This window comes from Rhinoraja longicauda, chromosome 18 (assembly GCF_053455715.1).
Source record: "Rhinoraja longicauda isolate Sanriku21f chromosome 18, sRhiLon1.1, whole genome shotgun sequence".
Taxonomy (NCBI): domain Eukaryota; kingdom Metazoa; phylum Chordata; class Chondrichthyes; order Rajiformes; family Arhynchobatidae; genus Rhinoraja; species Rhinoraja longicauda.
Genome location: NC_135970.1, coordinates 36,436,470 through 36,464,437, shown reverse-complemented (window position 1 = coordinate 36,464,437; position 27,968 = coordinate 36,436,470). Strand labels below are relative to the sequence as shown.

Here is a 27,968-nt window from a genome sequence, read left to right as displayed (position 1 = left end):
CCTAGCTGAAATGATTTCATCTGCCTTCACATGATCCAAAACCCTCCAATCCCTGCACTATCTGAAAGCCTCTTAAACACCATTATCGTATCTGCCTCCACCACCACCCCTGCCAGTGCTTTCCAGGTCCCCACCACCCTCTAAGCAAAAAACTTGCCCCGCACAGTTTTTGTGCGTTAAACATCTCTTTGTCACCTTATAGCGATGTCCTCTGGTGTTGAACATTTCCACCCTGGAGAAAAGGTTCTGACTGTCTACCGTATCTATGCCTCTTCGTAATTTTATATACCTCTATCAAGTCTCCCCGTCAACTTATGTCAATCCAGGCGTTTCATGCATGAAAATCAATTTCTAACGATAGATGTTGTACAAGATGCCAGAAAATAAAGAACATACCCAGGTTTGCAATTAATTTTCTCCGACCAACATTGGTAAAATGACAATCTTGGAATATCTCCAGGTTATTTGAATGCATGCAGCTTACTATAAAGTGAAAAATATTAATGATGCCAAAATGTGAAATGCTTTTGAATAGAGAGAAAGCTCATTACTGCAAGCCAAAGAAGTCATTGTTGGAAGGAATTCATACGATGGAAATGAGACACTCTTGCACATAAATGGGTGGGTGGTTTTGCAAAAGAGTGTGTGTGTCTGTGCCTTGTGTCTTATGTATACCCTGGAGGCAGAGTTTGATAAGCAGCCTTCGTTGTGAGGCTGGGACTGAACCGTACTTTACATTCAGACTTTAGAGATACAGCCTGGAAACAGGACCTTCGGCCCACCGAATCCACGCCGACCAGCGACCATCCCGCGCACTCGCACTATCTTTTCTTTTACACAGAGAGTGGTGAATCTGTGGAATTCTCTGCCACAGAAGGTAGTTGAGGCCAGTTCATTGGCTATATTTAAGAGGGAGTTAGATGTGGCTAAAGGGATCAGGGGGTATGGAGAGAAGGCAGGTACAGGATACTGAGTTGGATGATCAGCCATGATCATATTGAATGGCGGTGCAGGCTCGAAGGGCCGAATGGCCTACTCCTGCACCTATTTTCTATGTTTTCTATCGTACACACTGGGGACGATTTACCATTTTAATAAAGCCAATTTACCTGCAAACCTGTACGTCTTTGGAGTGTGGGAGGAAACGGAGCACCCGGAGAAAACCCGTGTAGGTCACGGGGAGAACGTACAAACTCTGCACAGACAGCACCCGTTGTGAAGATCGAACCCGGGTCTCTGGCGCTGTAAGGCATCAACTCTACTGTTGTGCCACCCTAACTCTTACTGAGTTGTTGCGATAACTGCCAGAGATATACAAATGTATGTAATTTTATTCAAACAGAGTTAGATTCGAGGTCAAGGAGTTGTGCACGACCCTTGTTTCCACTTCGTATTTCCCTGTCCCAAACAAGCATCAATTTAAAGGGTTCCTTTGGTTCTCTCTCAGCACTGTTCTCTGAAGACTGAATGCACTCACAGTCCTCGATGATAATGCACCACAGTGATTAGAATATGAACGGATTGCTTGGACAAGAGCACTGAATATTCCACTTGGAATTCAAGCTTTTAATTGAATGCTATTCATTACTTATTAAGTGTTCATTTACTTGCTTTAAGTTTGGGTTCAGTTTTATTATTGTCAAATGTACCGAGGTACAGTGAAAAGCTTTGTTTTGTATGCTATCCAGTCTGATCAGATAACACATTACATCAATGCTGTCGAGTCAAACTCAAGTCCAATAGGTGGAGCAAAGGGGAAGATACAGAGTGCACAAGAGAATGGGGTTAGGAGGGAGAGGTCGATCAGCCATAATTCAATGGCGGAGTAGAATTCATGGGCTGAATGGCCTCATTCTGCTCCTATCACTTATGACCTGAGGAACTTATGACCAAGGTAGTTCTCAGCATTGTTGCACATCAGTTCCATGGACAAAGTCCAATGTCCGCACTGAGGTAGAAGGTGAATCGGACCCCAGCTTAAGGAAGGACTGCTTAGAGTTAGGTGTACGATGAAGTTTATTATTGCTCCAGCACTTTTTGTGTGTCCACTTACAAAACTGTACATCTTTGGAATGTGGGAGGAAACCGGAGCGCCCGGGGAAAACCCACACAGTCACAGGGAGAACGTACAAACTCCGTACAGACAGCACCCATAGTACAAACTCCGTTGATAATTAATTGAGAATGAATTCATTATTGATGTATCAATTTGACTTGCTGTTGAACGCACAACATGTTGAATTACTGAACTGATGGAGTGAAATGCCTCACCTTGTTTGGTTACAGATTTACACGGACTGGGCCAACCATTACCTGGCGAAGTCTGGCCACAAGCGGCTCATCAGAGATCTTCAGCAGGACGTGACGGACGGGGTGCTGCTGGCTGACATTATCCAGGTTGTGGGTAGGTGCTGACTTCCTCACCATTGCCACGGCCTTCCGAAAATACAGATGATTGCTTGGCAGTTTAGCCAAGTTACGCTGTGACACCCCAACCAGAGAGCAGTCCTGAGCTTAGATTTAGATTTAGATTTAGAGATACAGCGCAGAAACAGGCCCTTCGGCCCACCGGGTCCGCGCCGCCCAGCGATCCCCGCACATTAACACTATCCTACACCCACTAGGGACAATTTAAAAAAAAAACATTTGCCCAGCCAATTAACTTACAAACCTGTACATCTTTGGAGTGTGGGAGGAAACCGAAGATCTCGGAGAAAACCCACGCAGGTCACGGGGAGAACGTACAAACTCCGTACAGACGGCGCCCGTAGTCAGGATCGAACCTGAGTGTCCGGCGCTGCATTCGCTGTAAGGCAGCAACTCTACCGCTACGAGCTAGTCTGAAGAAGGCTCTCGACCCGAAACATCACCCATTCCTTCTCTCCAGAGATGCTGCCTGTCCCGCTGAGTTACTCCAGCTTTTTTGTGTTTATCTCCTGGCCTGCTATCTGCCTCATTGGTTACCCTTGGACTATCTTTGATCGGACTTCACTGGCTTTACCTTGCACTAAATGCTATTCCTTTATCATGTATCTGTGCACTGTAGAGATGGCTCGATTGTAATCTAGTATTGTCTTTCTGCTGACTGGTTAGCGCGCAACAAAAGCTTTTCACTCTACCTTGGTACGCATGACAATAAACTAAACTGAACTTGTTTCACGTCCTGCAGGACTGAATTGTAGAGTAAATAATCTAGTCTGACATGATAAGGATCTTGCAATGCCTGCAATGCGTAAGAAACTTTGGACCTCATAATTCGTAGGATCAGAATGAGGCCATTCGGCCCCTATCGGGTCTACTCAGCCATTCAATCATGGCTGATCTATCTTTCCCTCTCAACCCCATTTTCCTGACTGTTCCCCTGACTAGGTCAATCCTGACTACATATGCGGGTTTTGTACCTTCTCTCTGTGACCGCGTGGGTTTTCTCCGGATGCTCCGGTTTGTTCCCACACTCTATAGACTTGCAGGTTTGTAGGTCAATTTGCTACGGTAAAATTGTCCATTGTCCCTACTGTACCGGGTGATCGCTCGGGCGTGTTGACTCGATGGGCCAAAGGGCCTGTTTCCACGCTGCGTCTCCGATTTAGTCTAAAGCAAAATAAAGAGACATGATCTCCATCACCCACGGGGCACACAGTCTCGGTCCTGGCATGTATTCCATTGATGTCCACTTGCATGTAGCTTTGAGTGAGTGTGGGAAGCCTCTCCCTCTCTCCTGCAACCTTCTGCTTTGCCAATGTTGGATGGTACCAAGTGGCAGGCGAGGGAGTGTGACTTTAACAGTCTAGATGCTCTTTCTGATGTTCGTGGCCCAAAGATGCAGGGAACTGAGTGTGGTCCTCAGAAATCATCAAGACCCAGTTCAGCTCTCGTGTTTCAACGTGTAAACCATCCAAATGCACTGGATTCTAGCCAATTCTCTGATTTATTTTTTCAAGGGGATCTGGTTTGGCATCAGTGCTAAATACAGGGCTTTTCATCACGTTGAAAATATCACAATCTAGGTTCCAGCTGAACGTGTGCAATCGTACAAACGATGGAGAATGGTGCTGTTTGTTCCCACAAATATACCAAGCGTGTAAATGGGAATCTGTCTCAGTATTTCTGGATCAAACTGCCACAGCTCTCCCACACATGTCATTTCAGTGCATGTTTTTATTTCCCACTAAGTTTCCAGCCCTCTGACTTTCACAGTTTAGTTTAGTTTAGAGATACAGCGCGCGGAAACAGGCCCATCGGCCCACCGACTGAGTCCACATCGACCAGCCATCCCTGCACACTAACACTATGCTACACACACACTAGGGACAATTTACAATCTTTCCCAAAACCAATTAACCAACAAACCTGCACGTCTTTGGAGAATGGGAGGAAACCGGAGCACCCGGAGAAGACCCACGTGGTCACAGGGAGAATGTACAAACTCTTAGACAATAGACAATAGGTGCAGGAGGAGGCCATTCGGCCCTTTGAGCCAGCACCACCATTCAATGTGATCATGGCTGATCATTCTCAATCAGTACCCCGTTCCTGCCTTCTCCCCATACCCCCTGACTCCGCTATCCTTAAGAGCTCTATCTAGCTCTCTCTTGAATGCATTCAGAGAATTGGCCTCCACTGCCTTCTGAGGCAGAGAATTCCACAGATTTACAACTCTCTGAAAAAGTTTTTCCTCATCTCCGTTCTAAATGGCCTACCCCTTATTCTTAAACTGTGGCCCCTGGTTCTGGACTCCCCCAACATTGGGAACATGTTTCCTTCCTTATGTTTCGATAAGATCCCCTCTCATCCTTCTAAATTCCAGTGTATACAAGCTCTTCTTTGATGCTGCAGTCCACCCTGCTTCACGACAACATTAGAGCTCACTTAGAGTCATAGAGTCATACAGAATGGAAACAGGCTTTTGACACTGCAGTACTCCCTCACAGGAATGTAAATATGAGTTACTCCAGCACTTTGTGTCCTTTTGTGTATAAACCAGCATCTGCAGTTCTTTGTTTCTACGTTTTGACTGCTCAACTGCGAAATGTCCTCAAACTATACCTATTTTTATTCAATTTTTCTCCGCTCCCCGACAGGAGTTCTGTGACATCTCCTCTCACTGCTCCACTTCTGTGATCCCTGCTGTTCTCTGGCTCTGCACTCCCCCCCCCCCCCCCCACCTCCCCCTCCCACACACGCACTATCAATCTGAAGAAGGTGTCCCATCTACACTAGACCCACCCACCTGCGTTTGGCTCATATCCCTCTAAACCTATTCTATCCGTGGCTGTCCAACTGTTTCTTAAACGTTGCAATGGTACCTGTAAAGTACTCTTGGCTAAAGGAGAGGGGGGGAAGACGGAATGTCCGGGTTGAGACTGGTCCTAAATTCTGCTGTGGCCTTGCCGCGGTTTAGATTAGTTTAGTGTAGAGAAACAAAACAGAAATAGGTCCTTCAGTTAAAGAGTCTGAACCCACAGTTTAAGAATAAGGGGTAGGCCATTTAGAACTGAGATGAGGAAAAACGTTTTCAGTCAGAGAGTTGTAAATCTGTGGAATTCTCTGCCTCAGAAGGCAGTGGAGGCCAGTTCTCTGAATGCATTCAAGAGAGAGCTAGATAGAGCTCTTAAGGATAGCGGAGTCAGGGGGTATGGGGAGAAGGCAGGAACGGGGTACTGATTGAGAATGATGAGCCATGATCACATTGAATGGCGGTGTGGGTCGAATGGCTGAATGCACCTATTGTCTATTGTCTAACCTGCGATCCCCGCACACCAGCACAATTTACAGTTCCACCACAGCCAATTAACCTACAAACCTGTATGTCTTTGGAGTACGGCAGGAAACCGGAGCACCTGGAGAAAACCCACAGAGGTCACGGGGAGAACGTACGAACTCCACACAGACAGCACCTGCGGTCGGGATCGAACCCGGGTCTCTGGCGCTGTAAGGCTGCAACTCTACTGTTGCGCCACCCCAGTGTAGGTGGAATCAATGGAAGGGAGAGAAGGGGGCACAGAAAGGGTTAAAGAAGCCTGTCACACAGTTGTCTGCTTTTGGAGGATGACCTTGCCTCTCAGCTGCTCTGGGGTGGGTAGCAACTCCCCAGCAGAAAAGTCGAACATGTTCCTGACGGGTTTTGAATGCTTGGCTACTATCACTTGTCAAATGTTTGACCCCCCCCCCCCACCAGCGGACTTTACAAAGCCATTCTGAAGACCAAGTTATATGCACTCAATTCACTACAAGCGTTATCTTCTTTATATTTCAGCAAACGAAAAGATTGAAGATATCAATGGCTGTCCAAAGAATCGAGCACAGATGGTAAGTAACCCCTTTGCCTTGCCTTCCTACATTTCACACATCGCACTCTATTTTAGAAGGGTTTATTTTCAGACTTTTTGTTGGACTGGAATGGCTCTTGAAAATCCAAGCTTGATTCAAAGTTGGTGAGTTGAGGTGCTTAATCCAAATTAAACAATTTGGTTTATCATGTGTTTGGATTACCCTGGGACTATTGTGTAGGGAAATAACTGCAGATGCTGGTACAAAGTGAAGGTATCACAAAATGCTGGAGCAACTCAGCAGGTCAGGCAGCATCTAGGAGAGAGGGAATGGGTGACGTTTCAGGTCAAGACCCCTCCTCAGACTGAGGAAGGATCTCGACCTGAAATGTCACCCATTCCCTCTCTCCTAGATGCTGCCTGACCTGCTGAGTTACTCCAGCATTTTGTGATCCCTGGGACTATTGTTCAGCAAAGAATCCAACACTGAGCCTCTCACATTTATTTCACAGACGCAAAATTTTTGTTTGTGAAAATTTCAGAAAAAGTTACCAAAATGCCCTGTCTTGTGTTAATGTGCGCACATCATATTTTGATTAATTGTTCCCGTACGCCTGTTTTGGAATGATCTGTATTTCTGATCCTGCTTCGCATTGCGATAGCCGGTGGCTGACAAAACGAAAATAGTGATGTAATCTTGAAGCTAGTCTTTGATCGAGGAAAGAATTTCCTCCTAATCCTCCGTTTAAAATAGTAAACTCTGGAAGCAGGAATGGCAAACCAACTCAACGTTGATTAATTTGTTCCTTATCTCTCCATATCACCGTCTATATCTCTCGTTTCCCTTTCCCCTGACTCTCAATCTGAAGAAGGGCCTCGACCTGAAACGTCACCCATTCCTTTTCTCCAGAGATGCCGCCTGACCCGCTGAGTTACTCCAGATTTTTGTGCCTTGTCTTCATCTCAAAGTTAGGGCACTCTCTGAGGTTCAGTGATGATAGACCAGGTGACTGTTGAGCTGACTCAAAAATAAGGAAATGTGATGGAATCACAAGTGTATCTGCACAGATGGTGGATGTGTAAATGAATAATGAGGCCTAACATCTTGCAAGTTCCAATGTGGAAATTCTTTGAAAGCATGGAAGCCAAACTGCTAAGTTACGGGTGGCATTGGTGAGGCACGGGCGGCACGGTGGCGCAGCGGTAGAGTTACTGCCTTACAGCTCTTACAGCGCTGGAGACCTTGGTCGGTTCGATCCCGACCACGGGTGCTTGTCTGTACGGAGTTTGTATGTTCTCCCCGTGACCACGTAGGCTTTCTCAGAGATCTTCGGTTTCCTCCCACACTCCAAAGATGTACAGGTTTGTAGGTTAATTGGCTCAGTATAATTGTAAATTGTCCCTCGTGTGTGTTGGTTAGTGTTAATGTGCAGGGATTGCTGGTCGGCACAGACTCAGTGGGCCATAGGGCCTGTTTCCGCGCTGTATCTCTAAACTAAACTAAACTAAAGTTCTTGTTCAATGGTCAATAGTTCTTCATTCTCACAAGTATAGACGCACAGTGAAATTCCTTTTTTTGTATAGTCCTGAACTACTATCTAGCTCATTGGTGACCCTTGGACTATCTTTGATCGGACTTTACTGGCTTTATCTTGCACTAAATGTTATTGCCTTATCATGTATCTGCACTCTGTGAACGGCTCGATTGTAATCATGTATTGTCTTTCCGCTGACTGGTTAGCACGCTTCAAAACCTTTTCACTGTACCTCGGTACACGTGACAATAAACTAAAACTGAACTGAACTGAAAAAAAAAGTATTGCCGTACTTAAGTACAATTCCGGGTCAGCACATAATGCATAGAAATAGTCCACTGAGACCGCGTGCAAGAGTTGCCAGGTTTTGGCACCAAAGTCCAGTCCGGTTAGGGGCGCAAACTACCTCACTCCCAAATACGGGACAAGGTGACGTCACCGCCCCGCGCCCCACGTGACCTCACCCAGCCAATGGCCAGGTGGTCCCGCTCCACCAATGGCGGCCGCCACCGGTCCGGGAGGCGGGTTGCTACGCAACCTCCGTTAGGTGGCGCCCAGGCCTCCGGACCTAGACAGTCCGGAGCTAAAATGTCAGAAACCTAGAGTGTCGGGACCTAAACTGTCGGGGCCTACAGCATCGGGGCCTACAGCGTCGGGGCCTACAACGTCCAGGCCTACAGCGTCGGGGCCTATAGTGTCGGGGCCTACAGTGTCAAGACCTACAACGTCGGGGCCTACAGCGTCTGGGCCCACAGCGCCACCCGGGCCTAATCCGGGACAAGGGCGGTCCCGTGCGGGGCAAACCCAATTAGCCCAAACTACGGGATGTCCCGGCTAATACGGGACAGTTGGCAACCTTAAGTCAATAGTCAATAGTCAATAGTCAATTTATTTGTCACATACACATAAATGTGTAGTGAAATGAAAAATTTCCCGCAGTTCAACAATAAGACCAATACGAATAAGCAATAAAAATGCAATAACACATACAATCATAAACCAACACCAAACAAAAGAAACATCCATCACAGTGAGTCTCCTCCAGTCACCTCGTCACTGTGATGGAAGGCCTCTTCCCTGCCGTCTTCTCCCGCAGTCAGGCTGTTGGAGTTGCCACGTCGGGGCGGTCGGGGCTCCCGACATGCACTCAGTCTACAGGAGGGGCGACTGATCCAGGCGAGCCCCAGGCTGCCCCAGGGTCTCCAGCTGTTATTTTGGTTATTTAGTTCAGTTCAGTTCATTTTCACGTGCACCGACGTACAGTGAAAAGCTTTTATTGTGTGCCAACCAGGCAGTGGAAAGACTTCTTCTTCTGTCGTATGTCTTTTAGACCTGCAGCTCCGTTGCGGCGAGCCAGGCCAACGTGTCATCGTCCAGGAAAGACGATACATGATTACAATCGAGCCGTCCACAGTGTACAGACACATGATAAAGAGAATAATGTTTAGTGCAAAATAAAGTTCAATAAAGACTGAGAAAGATAGTACGAGGGTCTCCAATGAGGCAGATGGTAGGTCGGGGCCGCTCTCTAGTTCTTGATAGAATGGTTCAGCTGCATGATAACAACTGGGAAGAAACTCCCTCGTAACTAAGCAATTCAGGTTCAGTCCTGATCTGTGCGGAGTTTGCATGTTCTCACTGTGACTGTGTGTATTCCCCCTGGATGCACTGTTTTTCTCCCACAGAATAGACTGAAAAGGCCTGTTTTAGAAGGCATGTGATGCTGAGGCTTTTCCAAGGCACTAGTCAGACTGCATTTGGAGTATTTTGAGCAGTTTTAGGCCCCACATCTGAGGAAGGATGCGCTGGTGTGGAGAGAGTCCAGAGGAGGTGTACGAGAACGATCCTGCCGATGATTGAGTTAACGCACGATGAGCGTTTGACGGCTCTGGACGTCACTGGGGTCTAGAAGGATGAGGGGGAATCTCATTGAATAATGAACACCTGGATAGAGTGGATGTTGAGAGGCTGTTTCCAGTAGTGGGAGAGCCTAGGACCACATGGGGCACCCTCAGAATTGAAGGACGTACCTTAAGAAAGGAGATGAAGAGTAATTTCATTAGCCAGAAGATTGTGAATCTGTGGAATTCATTGATATAGACGGATGTGGAATCCAATTCATTGGGTACCCACCTCATCTGGCAGCTCGTTCCATACACCCATCACCCTCAGTGAACAGTTTGCCCCTTAGCTTCCTCCTGAATATTGCTCTCACTCTGTTCTTTCACACTCTCTGTCTTTCTCTCTCTGTCTCGCTCTGTCTCTCTGTCTCCCTCTGTCTCTCGATCTCTGTCTCGCTCTCTCTCTCCCATCTTTCTCTCCCTCTCTCTCCCTCTCTCTCCCCCTCTCTCTCTCCCCCTCTCTCTCTCCCTCTCTCTCTCTCCCTCTCTCTCTCTCCCTCTCTCTCTCTCCCCCCCTCTCTCTCCCCCTCTCTCCTCTTTCTCTCTCTTTCTCTCACTCTATCTTTCTCTCACTCTATCTCTCTATCTCTCTCCCCTCTTTTTTGAATGTTTTCTTCCTTTTTGAAAACTGCGCTCAGTAATCTCCAAAGTCAACCCCGGCCAATACCAACATGTGCTGACTTAACAGAGATAGTCACTGGTGACAAAAGGCCAAAAGGACAATAGATTGTGTTTGCAGCTCAGAACCTCCCTCTATACTTCTTTAGCCACGCACATATGATGTTTGGTGCCAGTTTGGTTTATAAATGACCTGTACCTTTTACAGTTTGGGATGATTTCCTTAAAAGGCACAAATGGCATTTGGTTGCTTCGAATTTAACGTGGGTGGCAATTGCAGATAGAGTATTTTTGAACAACTGTCTATAATTAGATTTTGTGAAATTTAATACCTGTGCTTATTTGAACAGTCAAGCTTTTTAACTGGAATGGACTCCAGAGCATTTTGAAGTCACTTGGCTGCATTGCATCGAAAAAGTATGTTTTTCTTATTCACTTGGATGCTTTGGAAGCTCAACATCCCTGTGATTGCTCCAGGCATGTTGAAGTACTTGACAAGAAATAAGCTTGCGTGAAAGTTTTTCCTTCCTACAGTGTTCTTGTTGAACAGCTGTTGTATCGGCAGTCAGTCGGGAAAAAACATTTTACGTAATTGCGATCAAATACTAGCAGGACATTCTCAACTTCCATGCGCACTGTTTAGCTGACACATCCTGCCTGGGCACAATGTCTGTATATTTGACTAATCACTGTTATTCACAACACCCTTTCAGCAAGCATTAGCTCAATGCTCCTGCATTAATTACACTCCGTGGCCATTGTCTGCCAGTTGAGGTAGTGCTTTAGAAAGCAATTTTGACACAATGGCAATGTTAATGAGGTTGCAGTCAGCGATGGGCAAGGTTTAAAAATACCAGAAAGACTGGTAGGATTTTTTTTTCCCACTTGCACTTGACACTGTCAATTTAGCAATTAATGTGTGCAGATCGACCATAAAAAGGCATGGTAGGTGTTCCTCATTTCCTCTCTCAGTCTGAAGAAGGGTCTCCAGCGGAAACGTCACCCGTTCCATCTCTCCAGAGATGCTGCCTGACCCGCTGAAGTTACTGCAGCATTTTGCGTCTATTTTAGGTGTTCCTCAATGTTGAGTTGTTCCACATCCTGTGTGACACCCAGACTATGACTTGGTCTGAAATTTGGTGGTGACCATCTGAGGTAAAATATCTGCATTTTTTGGGACTTCTGACCTCTACATTGGACGTAACAGTGAGGAGAGATGCAAGAACGCAATGGAAGATTAAGCAGAAATTAACACTCAGCGATTAAAGGGCGGCACGGTGGCGCAGCGGTAGAGTTGCTGCCTCACAGCGCCAGAGACCCAGGTTCGATCCTGACTATACGGAGTTTGTACGTTCTCCCCGTGACCTGCGTGGGTTCTTTCTGGGTGCTCCGGTTTCCTCCCACACTCCAACGAATTACAGGTTTGACGGTTAATTGGCTTTGGTAAAATTGTAGGATAGTGTTAATGTGGGGGAATCGCTGGTCGGCGCGGACTCAGTGGATGAAGATCCTGTTTCCTCGCTGTATCTCTAAACTAAACTAAAAAGGGTGGGACAAGACTTTGATTGTGTTGGGTGCTTTTCCGAGGCAGCGTGATGGATTCAGTTGGTGGGCAGTTTGGTCTGTGTGATGGATTGGGCTACATCCACAACTCTCTTCATTTTCAAGCGGTCTTGTGCAGAGTTGCTCCCAAACTAAACCGTGACATGACAGTCTGCCAGAAACCATAAAGATGGTTGGAGGAGAATAAAATGAGTGGAAAAATTGCTTGCACAAGTTGTTTGTCTGTCATTTTTGAGTTTCAGTTTGAATTTGAAGGCTATTAATAGGAGAATAACGAGTAGCTGGATCCAGTTACATGACTCAGTCACCACTAACCCAATCACTTTGGAGTCACTTGTTTATAAAGGGCTCACATGTCTCTCGTTGTTTGATGACAACACAAATGATGCCTTTGTGTCAGCTGACAATCGTAAATGAGTGATTTATCAAAGTAGACCAGGGCACAATCTGCTTCTGAGTCATTTTTAGTATTTTAACATTTGTGGGATTTTGAAGAACAGTACCGCTAATGTTTGATGTGAATTGAGAATGATCAGCCATGATCACATTGAATGGCGGTGCTGGCTCGAAGGGCCGAATGGCCTCCTCCTGCACCTATTGTCTATTGAATGGTGAACAGGAACGCAGCAAGTGAATGCTCCGGAATGGTGCAATGGACTCAAGTTCAGTTTAGTTGAGTTTATTGTCACGTGTACCGAGATACAGTGAAAAGCTTCTTGTTGCATGCTAACTAGTCAGCGGAGAGACCGTACACCATTACAATCGGGCCCATCCACAGTGGTGTAAGTCAGACAAAGTCCAGTAAAGTCACATTAAAATAGTCTGAGGGTTTCCAATGAGGTAGATAGTAGCTCAGGACTGCTGCCTAGTTGTTGGGAGGATGGTTCAGTTGCCTGATAACAGCTGGGAAAAATCTGTTCTATCGCAAATTAACGGTGCCGTTTCAAAGCTGGATGTGCAGTGAAACTTCTTTATGAGCCTTTTGTTCGTAAGTTCATAAGTTCTAGGAGCAGAATAAGGCCATTCGGCCCATCAAGTCTGCCCTGCCATTTCAATCATGGCTGATCCATCTCTCCCTCCTAACCCCATTCTCCTGCCTTCTCCCCATAACTCCTGACACCCTGATTTATCAAGAGGTTTTACTCAGGGAATGATAGATTGTAAAGATAAATGCCCTCAGAACAGTACAACAGAGGAGCAGGCCCTTCGGCCCAGTGTCTGCCGAACACGATACCAACATTTTCTGGCTCAGGAGAGTGTTTAAATTTTGATGAAAATCCAGTTAACAAAATCTGTGACCAAAGGTTGCCATAGAATATCTCGTCTAGATTTTCGAACATGAAACATAAAATAGTACTGAACAGTACAGGCCCTTCGGCCCACAACATCTGTGCCGAACATGATACCAAGATAAACTAATCTCATCTGCCTGCACATGATTCATATCCCTCCAATCCCTGCATGTCCATTTTAATTTTGAAACTTTTGTTTTCGTTTCATGCCCATAGCATATTGGTTAAATTTTGCGATCATCAGAGAGACTTGTCTGTTTTCTTATTTATACCGTGCTTTGTTTTCATCGTGGCTTGCACGTTCAAAGATTACCGTGAATGGCACGGTGGCGTAGCGGTAGAGTTGCTGCTTTACAGCGCCGGAGACCCGGGTTCAATCCCGACTACGGGTGCTGTCTGTACGCAGTTTGTACGTTCTCCCCGTGACCTGCGTGGGTTTTCTCTGGGTGCTTTGGTTTCCCCCCGCATTCCAAAAACGTACAGGTTTGTAGGTTAATTGGCTTGGTAAAATTGTAAATTGTCCCTAGTTTGTGTCGGATAGCGTTAGTGTGCGGGGATCGCTGGTCGGCGTAGACTCATTGGATAGAAGGGCCTGTTTCCATGCTGTATCTCTAGTCTAAAGACCCAAAACATGACCTAACCATGTTCTCCAGAGATGCTGCCTGACCCGTTGAATTACCCCAGCACTTAAGGGCACACAAAGTGCTGGAGTAACACAGCGGGTCAGGCAGCACCTTTGGAGAACATGGAAAGGTAATGTTTTGGGTTGAGACCCTTCTTCAGACTCTGTGTCCTTTTGTGTATTAACCGGCGGCATCTGCAGTTCCTTTGTTTCTATGTTCTGCTGAAGGAACTCAGCAGGTCAAGATGACAGTGTTTTTGACCCAAGACGTCAACTATTTCTTCGTCCCCCCTCCCCTCACCCCACACTGATGCTGCCCGACCCCATGACCTCCTCCAGTGGGCTATTTGTTTGCTTAAAGCAAGGGGGGAAGGATTTTATTTACTTCATCTTCACATTGAAAGGATTCTGAGACATTGAGGAACAGGTGAACTTCTCAAACTTTTATTGTTGCTTCATGTGTTAGAGAACAGCTGAGATAGTAAACTCCATCTTCAACTGCATTGGTATTCAATCAATCGGTTATTTTTGCTCAAACAAAACAGGAAGTCAGATTGACAATGATTTCTACACCCGTCTGTGCATCAACCTTTCTACCAAGTGAGTTAAAGACTTTAATGGTCAGTATCTAATTTGGAAACAAAATGTTCTTTAGTGTCTTGAAACACTTAGCAATCAGTGATCATTTTTTAAGAGGTCACAATGTTTATTTAGTTCATTCATGTTCATTAATGCTCTAAAATATTCAATGTTTAGATTTAATTTAGTTTAGAGATACAGCGTGGAAACAGGCCCTTCGGCCCACCGACCAGCGATCCCCGCACATTAACACTATCCTACACACACTAGGGACAATTTACAACTTACCGAAGCCAATTAACCTACAAACTTGTACGTCTTTGGAGTGTGGGAGGAAACCGGAGCACCCGGGGAAAACCCACGCGGTCATGAAGGGAGAACGTGCAAACTCCGTACAGACAGCGCCCCTAGTTAGGATCGAACCCTTCTCTGGCGCTGTAAGGAAGCAACTCTACCGCTGCGCCACCGTGCCGTCTCCGGGTCAACGGAGCTGTATTTGTTACCAGTGCAACTGCACAGTGAAATTGTGGATTCGACGTGACAGTCTGTGGGCATGGCACAAGCTGCAGTGAGACAAATAGTCCCGCAGCCCAAACATAGACACAGCAGATCAGGCAGCATTGACACAAAGTGCTGGTGTAACTCAGCAGGTCAGGCAGCATCGCTGGACAAAAAGAATAGGTGTCGTTTCGGGTCAGATCGTACGTGTAATGTGCAGATATGTAAAATGAATTTCACAGTGCAGTTGCACTTGTGACAAACACAGCACCATTGACCACGGTGGCGCAGCGGCAGAGTTGCTGCCTCTCAGCGCCAGAGACCCCGGTTCGATCCTGACCACGGGCGCTGTCTGTACAGAGGTTGTATGTTCTCCCCGCGACTACTTGGTTTATCCCTGGGTGCTCCGGTTTCCTCACACACTCCAAAGATGCGCAGGTTAGTAGGTTAATTGGCTTCGGCAAGTTGTAAATTGTTCTCAGTGTGTGTAGGATAGTGCTAGTGTGTGGAGATGGTTGGTGGGTGTGGACTCCGGGGTCCGAAGGGGCTTTTTCCGCGCAGTATCTCTAAATTAAACTAAAACGAAACATTGAAGATTGTAAAGCGTTAACCATGCACTAAACATACCTTAGGCTACTTCAGCCTAAGTGCTGGTAGAAGCATCCTGGTTACCTTGCAGTTGCTACCTGGCACACAGGTGTACACAGGTGTACAGAGTCAAGCCAGGATTACATCATTACTATGGCACTCGCTGTTGCCAGGAGACTAGTGCACAAATGGACAGAGTAACCTGAGCATTGGCATCAAGCTTGGATTTATGCCGTAGAGTCTTGACACTCTGATGCCGACAGAGGGTGAGTTTCTTCATTGGTTTATCCACAAACTGCTATCCATGAACTGTGGCTGCTTAATGCAGTGGTTACAAGTTCCAGCTGCCTGGCGTGGAATGAAAAATTGTATTAATTTCACACTTTGCATTCCACAAGAGCAAACGTCCATGTCGAATGCCCTGCAATAGATTGCTGCAACAACTGAGCTGGCAAACTGCACGTAAAATGTGGTCTGTGGGTTAATTCTGTGCAGTCACCTATAGCTCAAGCCTCGGGTAATGTGTGGGTCCTTGCAATGCATTTCACTAGAACTGGATTAAAGGCAGAGGGGTAATAAGGAAACAGCGTGGGAAGGCAATGCAGATGCTGGTTTACACCGGCGATAGACACAAAACGGCGGAGTAACTCAGCGGGACAGGCAGCATCTCTGGAGAGAAGGAATGGGTGACGTTTCAGGTCGAGACCCTTCTTCACTCTGAAGAAGGGTCTCGAACCGAAAAGTCACCCATTCCTTCTCTCCAAACATGCTGGCTGACCCGCTGAGTTACTCCAGCATTTTGTGCCTGTCTTCGTAAGAAGGAAAAACTGTTGCTTTGTAAATATCGTAAACCCAAGTGTGATTAGGCAAAATGGTGATATAATGGTGAATAATACCTAGCTACTTCCCAGCTGTTTCTTCCCAGCTGTTATCAGGCAACTGAAGATCCTGTCACCAAGTGGACAGTGGTCCCGATCGACCTCACTGGACTATCTTTAAACGGACTTTACTGGACTTTATCTTGCACTAAACATGATTCCCTTTATCCTGTATCTGTACACTGTGGATGTCTTGACTGTGGTCATGTATAGTCTTCGCTGACAGGATAGCATGCAACAAAACAGCTTTTAAATGTACCTGGGTACATGTGACAATAATAAACAAAAATAAACCAAACTAAACTAATTAACTGCTGTGGAACAAAAACGTTTATATAATTTCTTAATACTAAAGTAGGAAACATCATCCAATTTAGCTTTAGTTTTAGTTTAGAGATACAGTGCGGAAGCAGGCCCTTCAGCCCACTGACCGCGCCGAACAGCGATCCCCGCACATTAACGCTAACCTACACACACTAGGGGAAAAAAATGCAGATGCTGGTTTAAATCGAAGGTAGACACAAAATGCTGGAGTAACTCAGCAGGTCAGGCAGCATCTCAGGAGAGAAGGAATGGGTGACGTTTCGGGTTGTGACCCTTCTTCAGACTGACGTCACACACCAAGGTTGGTGGATCTTGGTCAGTGCATTTCATGGTGAATTACCATGAGCCAACCCACCTAGCAACCACATAGAGGATACTCTGAAAGAACAAGGCGTTCAATTGTCATGGGTGGTTAAAAAATTATTTGGAGTCGATGGAGTAATCTTTGATCTATTTCTCGTGGAACAGGATTCAAATTGCTGTTTCCCTTCGTGTTTACCTTTCTCTAGATTGAAAACATTGATGTGTGCCTGAGTTTCTTGGCTGCCAAAGGGGTGAATATACAAGGTCTTTCGGCAGAAGGTAAGAAATTATTCTATATTACATGATCTCAAATTAACATGAGTCACTGGAATTTAAAAGGATGAGAGGGGATCTTATCGAAACATATAAGATTATTAAGGGATTGGACACCTTAGAGACAGGAAACATGTTCCCAATGTTGGGGGAGTCCAGAACCAAGGGCCACAGTTTAAGAATAAGGGGTAGGCCATTTAGAACGGAGATGAGGAAAAACATTTTCAGTCAGAGAGTTGTAAATCTGTGGAATTATCTGCCTCAGAAGGCAGTGGAGGCCAATTCTCTGGATGCTTTCAAGAGAGAGCTAGATAGAGCTCTTAAGGATAGCGGAGTCAGGGGGTATGGGGAGAAGGCAGGAACGGGGTACTGATTGAGAATGATCAGCCATGATGAAGTGCTGGCTCGAAGGGCTGAATGGCCTACTCCTGCACCTATTGTCTATTGTCTAATAAGCAGAACCGTTGAACCATAATAGGATGCTGCCTGATAATGGCCCGGATAGAGTGGATGTGGGGAGGATGTTTCCACTAGTGGGAGTCTCGGACCTGAGATCATAGCCTCAGCAACTGTACTGCTGCTGGACGAATTAAAGGACGTTCCTTTGGGAAGGAGATGAGGAAGAATTTCATTCGTAAGGGGGTGGTGGATCTGTGGAATTCATTGCCACAGAATGCTATGGAAGCCCAGTCAATTAATATTTTTAAGGCCAAAATAGATAGATTCTTGATTAGTATGAGTGTCAGGGGTTACGGGCAGAAATGGGGTTAAGAGGGAAAGATAGATCAGCCTTGATTGAATGGCGGAGTAGAGTTGATGGGATGAATGGCCTCATTCTGCTCCTATCACTACAAACGTATGAAGATGCTTTCTCGGGAGGTGGTGCAGCGGTAGAGTTGCTGCCTTACTACGCTTGCAGCGCCGGAGTCCCAGGTTCGATCCCGACTGCGGGTGCCATCTGTACGGAGTTTGTACGTTCTCCCCGTGACCGTGTGGGTTTTCCCCGAGATCTTCGGTTTCCTCCCACACTCCCAGACGTGCAGGTTTGCAGGTTAATTGTCTTAGTATAAGAGTGTAAGTTGTCCTTAGTGTGTGTAGGATAGTGCTAGTGTGCGGGGATCGCTGGTCGGCGCGGACTCGGTGGGCTGAAGGGCCTGTTTTTAGATTTTAGATTTAGAGATACAGCGCAGAAACAGGCCCTTCGGCCCACCGGGTCCGCGCCGCCCAGCGATCCCCGCACATTAACACTATCCTACACACACTAGGGACAATTTTCTTTTTTTACATTTGCCCAGCCAATCAACCTACAAACCTGTACGTCTTTGGAGTGTGAGAGAAAACCGAAGATCTCGGAGAAAACCCACGCAGGTCATGGGGAGAACGTACAAACTCCGTACAGTACAGCACCCGTTGTCAGGATCGAACCTGAGTCTCCGGCGCTGCATTCGCTGTGAGGCAGCAACTCTACCGCTGCGCCACCGTACCGCCCCTGTTTCCCGCGCTGTATCTCTAAACTAAGCCAAACTAAACTAATGGCGAGACAGAACCCAGGTCTCTGGCTCGGTGTTGGCAGCAGCTCGACCAGCTGTGTCCCCAGTACCAACTAAACTGATGAACCTTTGCGTGACAGAAATTGATGTGCGTATTTACTGCCTTCTCTGTTTCAGAAATCCGGAATGGAAATCTGAAGGCCATCTTGGGTCTCTTCTTTAGCCTGTCCCGCTATAAGCAGCAGCAGCAGCAGCAGCACCAACAGCAGCAGAAACAGCAGCAGACACAGAAACAACAGACACAGAAACAGCAGCCACAGCAGCAACAGCAACAGCAGCAGCAGCAGCAGCAGCAGCAGCAGCAGCAGCAGCAGCAACAGCAGCAACAGCAGCAACAGCAGACACAGCAGCAACAGCAGCAACAGCCTGGGGTTGTGTGTCAACAGCAGGCCACTCAGCACCACCATCCCCCACATTCCCCGTGCCAACCTGGCCCTCCACCACAACCACAGCCCGTACCTCACACCCAGCCCCACCACCAAGCACAGCAACAACAGTGCCAACAAAAGGCACAGTTGGAAATGCAGTCAAGGTTTGACTCTTTTCATTGATAAATGAAACGCTTAGCAACGCTTAACTCTTCATCTTAACGAAAAGACGCGTGGGGTGTTTGTGTAGGAAGGAACTGCAGATGCTGGTTTACACCGAAGTTAGACACAAAATGCTGGAGTAACTCGGCATTTTGGGTCAGGCAGCATCTCTGGAGAAAAGGAATGGGTAACATTTTGGGTCAAAACCCTTCTTCAGACTGAGAGTCGGGGGAGTTCCTTGTACCTCCATATCTCTCAGTTCCCTCTCCCCTGACTGAAGAAGGCCCTCGACCCGAAACATCATCCATTCCTTTTCTCCAGAGATGCTGCCTGACCCGCTGAGTGACTCCAGCTTTTTGTGTCTATCTCACGAGGGGTTTCCTGGCTATGTAGAAGGAAAGAAACGCAGATGCTGGTTAATAGGCAAAAGGACACAAGAAGGGTCTTGACCCGAAACGTCGCCGATCCATATTCTCGGGTGATGCTGCTTGACCCACTGAGATTAGTCTCTAGAAATTTAGACTTTAGAGTTACAGCGCGGAAACAGGCCCTTCGGCCCACCGAGTCTGCACCGACCAGCGAGTACCCCATACACTAACCCAACCCTACGCACAGGGAACAATCTACAACTTTGCAAAAGCCAATTACCGGGTGCTGCCTTCATGGATTTTTTACGTTCTCCCTTGGGTTTCCTCCGGTTTCCTCCTAAATTCCAAAAACGTGCCGATTTGTAGGTTCATTGGCCCTTTGTAAATTGGGTAGGGAGTGGTTGAGGCAGTGGATTACGTAGAATTAGTGTGAACGGGTGATCGATGGTCAGCGTGGACTCGATGGGCTGAAAGGCTTGTTGCCATGAGATATCTCTGAACATAGCTTGAAAGATCGGGGAAAGAGTTTGAGCAATTCAAAACGCGAGGATGAATTTGTAGCAGGTACAGCGATCTCATCGGTGAATCCCATCCACCCTGGCAAGAAGTTTTATAAAGTTGAAGAAGCGGGCTCAAAGCGACACAAGCAGACACAAAGTGCTGGAGAAGCTCAATGGGTCGGACAGCATCTCAGGAGCACATGGACAAGTAACTGAGGAAAGGTCCCGACCCAAAACGTCACCTACCTAGGTTCTCCGGAGATGCTGCCTGACCCGCTGAGTTACTCCAGCACTTTGTGTCTTCTTTTGTAAACCAGCGTCGGCAGTTCCCAGTCTCTACCTTCTTCTCATGGTTGGTTTGGGATGAGCAATAACTACGGGCCTAGGCAATGATGCCCACGTCCTCCAAATGAACAAAAATAACGCGCTTCCTATGCATTTTCTTTTGGAGCTCCTATTTCTCCTTTGATAATGAAACAAAGTTCAATTGTAACACTAAAATATTTATGTTTAGCATTTTTTGAAGCTGCCTGATTAAAATGGAAAACAAGGTCAGATCCAAATTAACGGGTCGTTACTTAGTTTCGTTTAGAAAAGAATTGCAGATGCTGATTTAAACCGAAGATAGACACAAAATGCTGGAGTAACTCAGCGGGAAGGGCAGCATCTCTGGAGAGAAGGAATGGGTGACATTTCGGGACTGAAGAAGGGTCTCGACCCAAAACGCCAGCCATTCCTTCTCTCCAGAGATGCTGCCTGTCCCGCTGAGTCACGCCAGTTTTTTGTGTCTATCTTAGGTTAGTTTAGAGTTTAATTTGGAGAAGCAGAATGGAGACATGCCCTTTGGCCCACCGAGCCCATGTCGATTCTGAAGTGAACCCGTTCACACTAGTTCTATGTTATCCCACTTTCTCATACATATTGGGAGCAATTTACAGAGGCCAATTAACCTGCAATCCCGCACGCCTTCGCGAAACTGGAGGACCCGGAGAAAACCCACGCGATCGCAGGGAGAACGTGCAAACTCTGCACAGTACGCACCCTAAGTCAGGATTGAACGCGGGCCTCTGGCGCTGTAAGACAGCAACTGTACCGCTGCGCCACTGAGTCGAACTGGTTTAGTTTATGTAATCTAGTTGTGTGTTGGGGTAATATTCTCAATATGATATTATTTCATGAATTCAACTCCTTGGCCTGGTTTTGTGTCACCTTGCACCTCAGAACCCAGTGAGCAAAAAGAGTTCATGTTTGACCCAAATAACACTCCAGACACAGAAACTTTGGATCTTTCTCAATTCTTGTGGTCACAGTTGATTAACAACCACCGTGTTGTCTTACCCCAGTGGCAGCTTTTGGAAAAGCAGACACATAAACATAGAAACATAGAAAATAGGTGCAGGAGTAGGCCATTCGCCCTTTGAGCCAGCACCGCCATTCAATACAATCATGGCTGATCATCCAAAAACAGTACCCCATTCCTGCTTTCTCCCCATATCCCTTGGTTCCGTTAGCCCGAAGAGCTATATCCAAATCTCTCTTGAATACATCCAGTGAATAGATTGAGGAAGAGACATACTTATTATTGATTAGGGTCCTTAAGATTATACTTGGCACCTAAGCAAGCCTGTATAGATCAGCTTTACTGAACTGGCATGGTTTGGCAATACTATACTGACTGCAAGCAAAAAAAGAATTTCACTAAGTCTGCACAAGTGATAATATTGAACCATTGAACTTGTGGTTCATTTTCTCAAAAAGGTTTACTGGGGAAGGCGTTCTTTTAAAATTATATTCTTTTTCCCCTTGCTGCAGAACACAGAACAGTAGAGCAGAAGAACAGGGCCACCTTGCGAACAAGATTTAGTTTAATTTAGTGTAGAGATACAGAGCAGAAACAGGCCCTTCGGCCCACTGAGTCCGTGCCAACCAGCAATCCCTGCACACTAGCGTTATCGTAGGCATACCAGGAACAATTTACAATTTTAGAAACATAGAAACATAGTAAATAGGTTCAGGAGGAGGCCATTCGGCCCTTTGAGCCAGCACCGCCATTCATTGTGATCATGGCTGATCATCCACAATCAGTAACCTGTGCCTGCCTTCTCCCCATATCCCTTGATTCCACTAGCCTCCAGAGCTCTATCTAACTCTCTCTTAAATTCATCCAGTGATTTGGCCTCCACTGCCTTCTGCGGCAGAGAATTCCACAAATTCACAACTCTCTGGGTGAAAAAGTTCCTTCTCACCTCAGTTTTAAATGGCCTCCCTTGGTTCTGGACTCGCCCAACATTGGGAACATTTTTCCTGCATCTAGCTTGTCCAGCCCTTTTATAATTTTATATGCCTCTATAAGATCCCCTCTCATCCTTCTAAACTCCGGTGAATACAAGCCTAGTTACCGAAGCCAATTAACCTATAAACCTGCACGTCTTTGGAGTGTGGGAGGAAACCGGAGCATCTGGAGAAAGCCCACACGTGGTCACGGGGAGAACGTACAAACTCCGTACAGACAGCACCCGTAGTCAGGATCAAACCCGGGTCCCTGGCACTGTAACCAGTGGGAGAGTCTAAGACCAGAGGCCTTAGCTTCAGAATAAAAGAACGTTCCTTTAGGAAGGAAATGAGGAGAAATTATTTTGGTCAGAGGGTGGTGAATCTGTGGATTTCACTGCCATAGATGGCCGTGGACGCCAAGTCAATGGATATTTTTAAGGCAAAGGTTGACAGATTCTTGATTGGTACAGGTGTCATGGGTTGTGGGGAGAAGGAAGGAGAATGGGGTTAGGAGGGAGAGATAGATCAGCCATGATTAAATGGCGGAGTAGACTTGATGGGCCGAGTGGCCTAATTCTGCTCCAATCATTTATGAACTTACGCATTGATATATGTAATACCTATTTGCCATTGAGCAGCCTCTTGCACAACTGTCCCTTTGGTCATTTGCCAGGAGATGCACAAGATAGATTTGAAAGCATACTTAATTTTCCCAGCTGAGCCTCCACACCTGTTTGGAGATAGGACAGCACGGTGGCACATCTGGTAGAACCGCTGCCTCACGGAGCCAGTGTGACCCGGATTCAATCTTCACCTCGGCTGCTGTCTGTGTGGAGTTTGCACGTTATCCCTGTGACCGAAACGTTTAAGATTATTAAGGGGTTGGACACGTTAGAGGCAGGAAACATGTTCCCAATGTTGGGGGAGTCCAGAACCAGGGGCCACAGTTTAAGAATAAGGGGTAGGCCATTTAGAACGGAGATGAGGAAAAACTTTTTCACTCAGAGAGTTGTGAATCTGTGGAATTCTCTGCCTCAGAAGGCAGTGGAGGCAAATTCTCTGAATGCATTCAAGAGAGAGCTAGATAGAGCTCTTAAGGATAGCGGAGTCAGGGGGTATGGGGAGAAGACAGGAACGGGGTACTGATTGAGAATGATCAGCCATGATCACATTGAATGGCAGTGCTGGCTCGAAGGGCCGAATGGCCTCCTCCTGCACCTATTGTCTATTGTCTATTATCCCTGGAGAAAAGGAATAGGTGACGTTTCGGGTCGAGACCCTTCTTCAGTCTGAAGAAGGATCTTGCCCCGAAACGTAACTTATTCCTTTTCTCCAGAGATGCTGCCTGGCCCGTTGAGTTACTCCAGCAATTTGTGTCTATCTTTGGTGTAATCCAGCATCTGCAGTTCTTCCTTAGAGAATTAGCTGCCCAACCTGTTTTTGTTCTCATGCATTACTCCTGCATTACTCACCACCATTACTCCTGGAAATCGCAGATAGGAAATCGTGCCAAATTCACAGAAAAAGTCAGGAATGTTCCCAATTTTTAAAGGTTCTCGGACAAGTTCCAGGAAACCATGAATGCCCAAGACGAAACTCTCCCACCATGTTGCAATACCGAAGGAGCCCAGAACCGTACAGAATTGTTTACATGTCTTATACCGATCTTACAGTGCCCTCCATAACATTTAGGAGAAAGACTCATCATTTATTTATTTGCCTCGAAGGTGATGGAAAGACTGGAGGAAAGACTAGTTGCTGAGAGCTCTCTTATACCTGCATTAAGGAAGCAATTAAACACACCTGAGCAATTGCAAACACCCCCTGGAGCCATGTGTCCCAAACATTACCGTGCCCTGAAATGGGGGGGAGGGGGGCTATGTATAAATGCTGCTGTAATTCCTACATGGTGAAACCAAAATGTTTAAAAATGGCCTTTATCAAAATCTGACAATGTGCACTTTAACCACATGTGATTTTTTTCTATTACAAATCTCAAATTGTGGAGTACAGAGGCAAATAAATAAATGATGGGTCTTTGTCACAAACATTATGGAGGGCACTGTGAATATCGCATTAGTTACCTGGCAGCTTTTAATTCATTCATCTTCCAAGACAATTATCCATTTGTCCTGTGCAAATTTCTAACATTCTATACTTCCACTGCTTCTTTGTGTAAACTATTCCTCACGTTTACAGTCTTTTACCTCAGGAAGGTTTATCCTCATTGCATCGTTACCTTTCTGCCTCTAGATTTGAATTTCTTCAGCTTTATTTCAGAAATATTAAAGTCCATTTGAAGTCACACTTATGGAAAAATTATATTTGAGTAATCCAAGATAAATATAGCTGAAACAAAAGACTCAAAAAGTGCACGTCATGTCCACGCCCTATCCATGTTCTCCAGAGATGCTCGACCCAAAATGCTCGCAGTCTGGATCAAACCCGGGTCAATGGCAGTAACTCTACCGCTGTGCCACTGTGCCGCCCTTCTTCTTTGATAATGGAAAGATTACTTTGTCAAACAAAGTCGAGAATTGTACTTACTATTCATATAGTATTTGAATCTAGTTAAAACCTTCTTCATAGCTTTGGGACAGGTTAAGTGGAAATTGGAACTTTGGAGCATAGCTGTTCTTTAGACATTCATGATGCATGTTCTCTGCTGTTTCTGTGCTATCATGCTCTATCCTTTATTCATGATCATATTTCTCCTTTCTTCCTCTCTGTCATACAGTGTGTCATCCAGGTCACCATTCCAAAGCAAAAGCACAAGAAATACGCCTACTCAGAGAAAGGCCTCTAGGTCAGCTGGTCTTACTTGTTTGTAGCCCACTGGTCGCTTTTTAACATCTGAGGCGCCTGACGAGACCGTCAACTGCATGCATGGCCAGGCATTTCGCAAGCTCGCTAAACAGCTTAACCCGCGGTGCTTGCCGAGATGAAATCAGAAGCCTTGCAACTACTCAGCAAGTTGGGCAGCATTTGCGATGGGAGAAACAGAATTAACATTTGGGATACAAGATCCTCGACCTGAAATGTTAACCCTGTTCCCACAAATGATGCCGAGCTTGCAAACTATTTCCTGCATTTCGTTGCCGATTTGCAGAATCTGCAGTATTTTGCTTGTGTCTCAGCGCTTATTGGTTTCAGCAACCTACGTTTTACTTCGTTTTCCTATTAACTAAGTCTGCGATCATTTTTTGTTTGATATGTGTGGGCTATAGTTTATCACTGCCACTGGTAGTGTTCCCTGATTCTGTTGAAGCAATTGTTGGTGACCCTTGCTGGTATTTTACTCAAAGGACCACCTCTTAGCTCATTAATTGAGTCTGAAGAAGGGTCTCGACCTGAAACATCACCAACCCATGTTCTCCAGAGATGCTGCCTGACCTGCTGAGTTACTCCAGCACTTTGGGTCCATTTCTGACTCTTAACTCATTAGTCCCCACATTACATTTCATAAGTTCATTTCTAGGAGTAGAATTGGGCCATTCTGCCCATCAAGTCTTCTCCGCCATTCAATCATGGTTGATCTATCTTTCCCTCACAACCAAATTCTTCTGCCATCTCCCCTTAAACCCTGGCACCCTTACTTACTATCATTTACCTGTCAATCTCTGCCTTAAAATACCCATTGACTTGGCCTCCACAGCCACCTGTGGCAATTAATTCCACAGATTCACCACCCTCTGACTAAAGAAACCTCCTCATCTCCATCCACTGCTCCGAGACTCTCCCACTAGTGGAAAAATCCTCTCCACATTCACTCTCTCCAAGCCTTTCACTGTTCTGTATGTTTCAATGAGCCCCCCTCACCCCCCCCATCCTTCTAAACTCGAGTGAGTACAGGCCCAGTGTCGTCAAACACTCATCATATGTGAACCCTATCATTCTCGTAAACCTCCTCTGGACCCTCTCCAACGACAGTTATTACCTGAGGTCGAAACATTAAGCTGTGCAATTAGTTAATTTGCTCGTGGAATACAATGTTGGTAAATCTGCAAAAAATGTTTCATGATTGGGACGAGAACTGAATTTTCTTTGGTGCCTTGGCGTGGTCGTGTTTGGTGCTCGCTCTGTATATAACTTTTCTTGGAGCTGCAGATAGCAATAAAACACTGTTCCAAAATATCCTGCTCACCCTTGGAAGAGAGCACCATTTTGAAAATGATTTAATCTTCACATCCTTGGGTTTAAAAAAAAATTGAATGCAGATATTTAATTGAAAAAGATTTAAAACAATTAACAATGCCCCATCTCTGGCCGCATTAGTTTTTCACCAGAAGCTTAAATGATTTGCTGTGAATTGGAGACCTGCACCACCTGGATGACCTGTTATACTAATCTTTCTAAATAGCTTGAAGAATATCAAAGATCAGTGTTTTACAGCAAATCTTCAGCCTGAATTATTGGGAGCATGCAGGTTTGCAGAACCAAGATTATTAATCCTGATGCTAATCCTTTTACATTGGTGTTTCAGTACATCTCACGTAATTTTTAATGGTGACAGATTGCAGGTATAAATTGTTTGCATTTAAATAAATTCTGCACGAAAGAGTTAAAAAATCAATTGTTTATCGTATGTTCACAAATATCTGCGAGCCCACCCATGCAGGGGAAAGTTACAGTTCATTTTGGCTGGAATTGTGAAGGTGTGAAGCAATTGTGTTTTGGACATGTTCTGGTGCACAATATCTTGTCAAGCCTGTGTGAAAGTTCTTTGAGACAATGAAATGGACGTCAGCGAGTGGTCCTTTGACATTACGTGAATTCATGTTTTAATATTTTGATTAATATGCATCTTGGACCATCAAGGACCCTGAGTCCCATTGGTAGACCAGAGGGACCCCCTTTCCCATTTGAAGGCGAGAAGATTCAACTCCATTTACCTTACTGTCTATAATTGATTGATTATTGATTTGACAGCCGAGTATTCTAGGCTTGCTTTCCATTCACAAACTCTCTTGTGTGTCTCCTCAACCATTCCATTTTATTTTATTATCCTGTGGTTTAACAATCAGTGGCCTCGGCACTGTATTAATGTGAGATTTGGCTGAATTAAAAACCGAGAACTATGTTTGTTTAGTGTCACGTGCACTGAGGTACCGTGAAAAGCTTTTGTTGGGTGCTAAGCAGTCAGCGGAAAGACAATACATGATTACAATCGAGCCATCCACAGGGTCCAGATACAGGATAAAGGGAACGACTGTGTTCATACACAGACTCATAGTATCACTGCTTTTGCAATACAGGGATGCCTGGTGCTATGAACGTTCCTTGGGCGGCACGGTAGCGCAGCGGTAGAGTTGCTGCTTTACAGCGAATGCAGCGCCGGAGACTCAGGTTCGATCCTGACTACGGGTGCTGCACTGTAAGGAGTTTGTACGTTCTCCCCGTGACCTGCGTGGGTTTTCTCCGAGATCTTCGGTTTCCTCCCACACTCCAAAGACGTACAGGTATGTAGGTTAATTGGCTGGGTAAATGTAAAAATTGTCCCTAG

The 27,968-nt window shown here is 45.9% G+C and overlaps 1 protein-coding gene across 8 annotated transcripts in view; it reads left to right on the top strand.

Annotated features, from left to right (window-relative positions):
* The window catches only part of nav2a (neuron navigator 2a), a 592,633-nt gene that overhangs the window by 322,282 nt on the left and 242,383 nt on the right, over positions 1–27,968 (top strand). For 6 of the 8 annotated variants that reach the window (XM_078415513.1, XM_078415514.1, XM_078415510.1 and 3 more), the window contains 5 exons: positions 2,287–2,404; positions 6,257–6,309; positions 17,177–17,249; positions 18,911–19,325; positions 25,203–25,271. In XM_078415513.1, the coding sequence (XP_078271639.1) occupies positions 2,287–2,404; positions 6,257–6,309; positions 17,177–17,249; positions 18,911–19,325; positions 25,203–25,271 (728 nt within the window). The remainder of the gene's footprint in view (positions 1–2,286; positions 2,405–6,256; positions 6,310–17,176; positions 17,250–18,910; positions 19,326–25,202; positions 25,272–27,968) is intronic. The other 2 variants (XM_078415512.1, XM_078415515.1) reach the window with 2 other exon arrangements.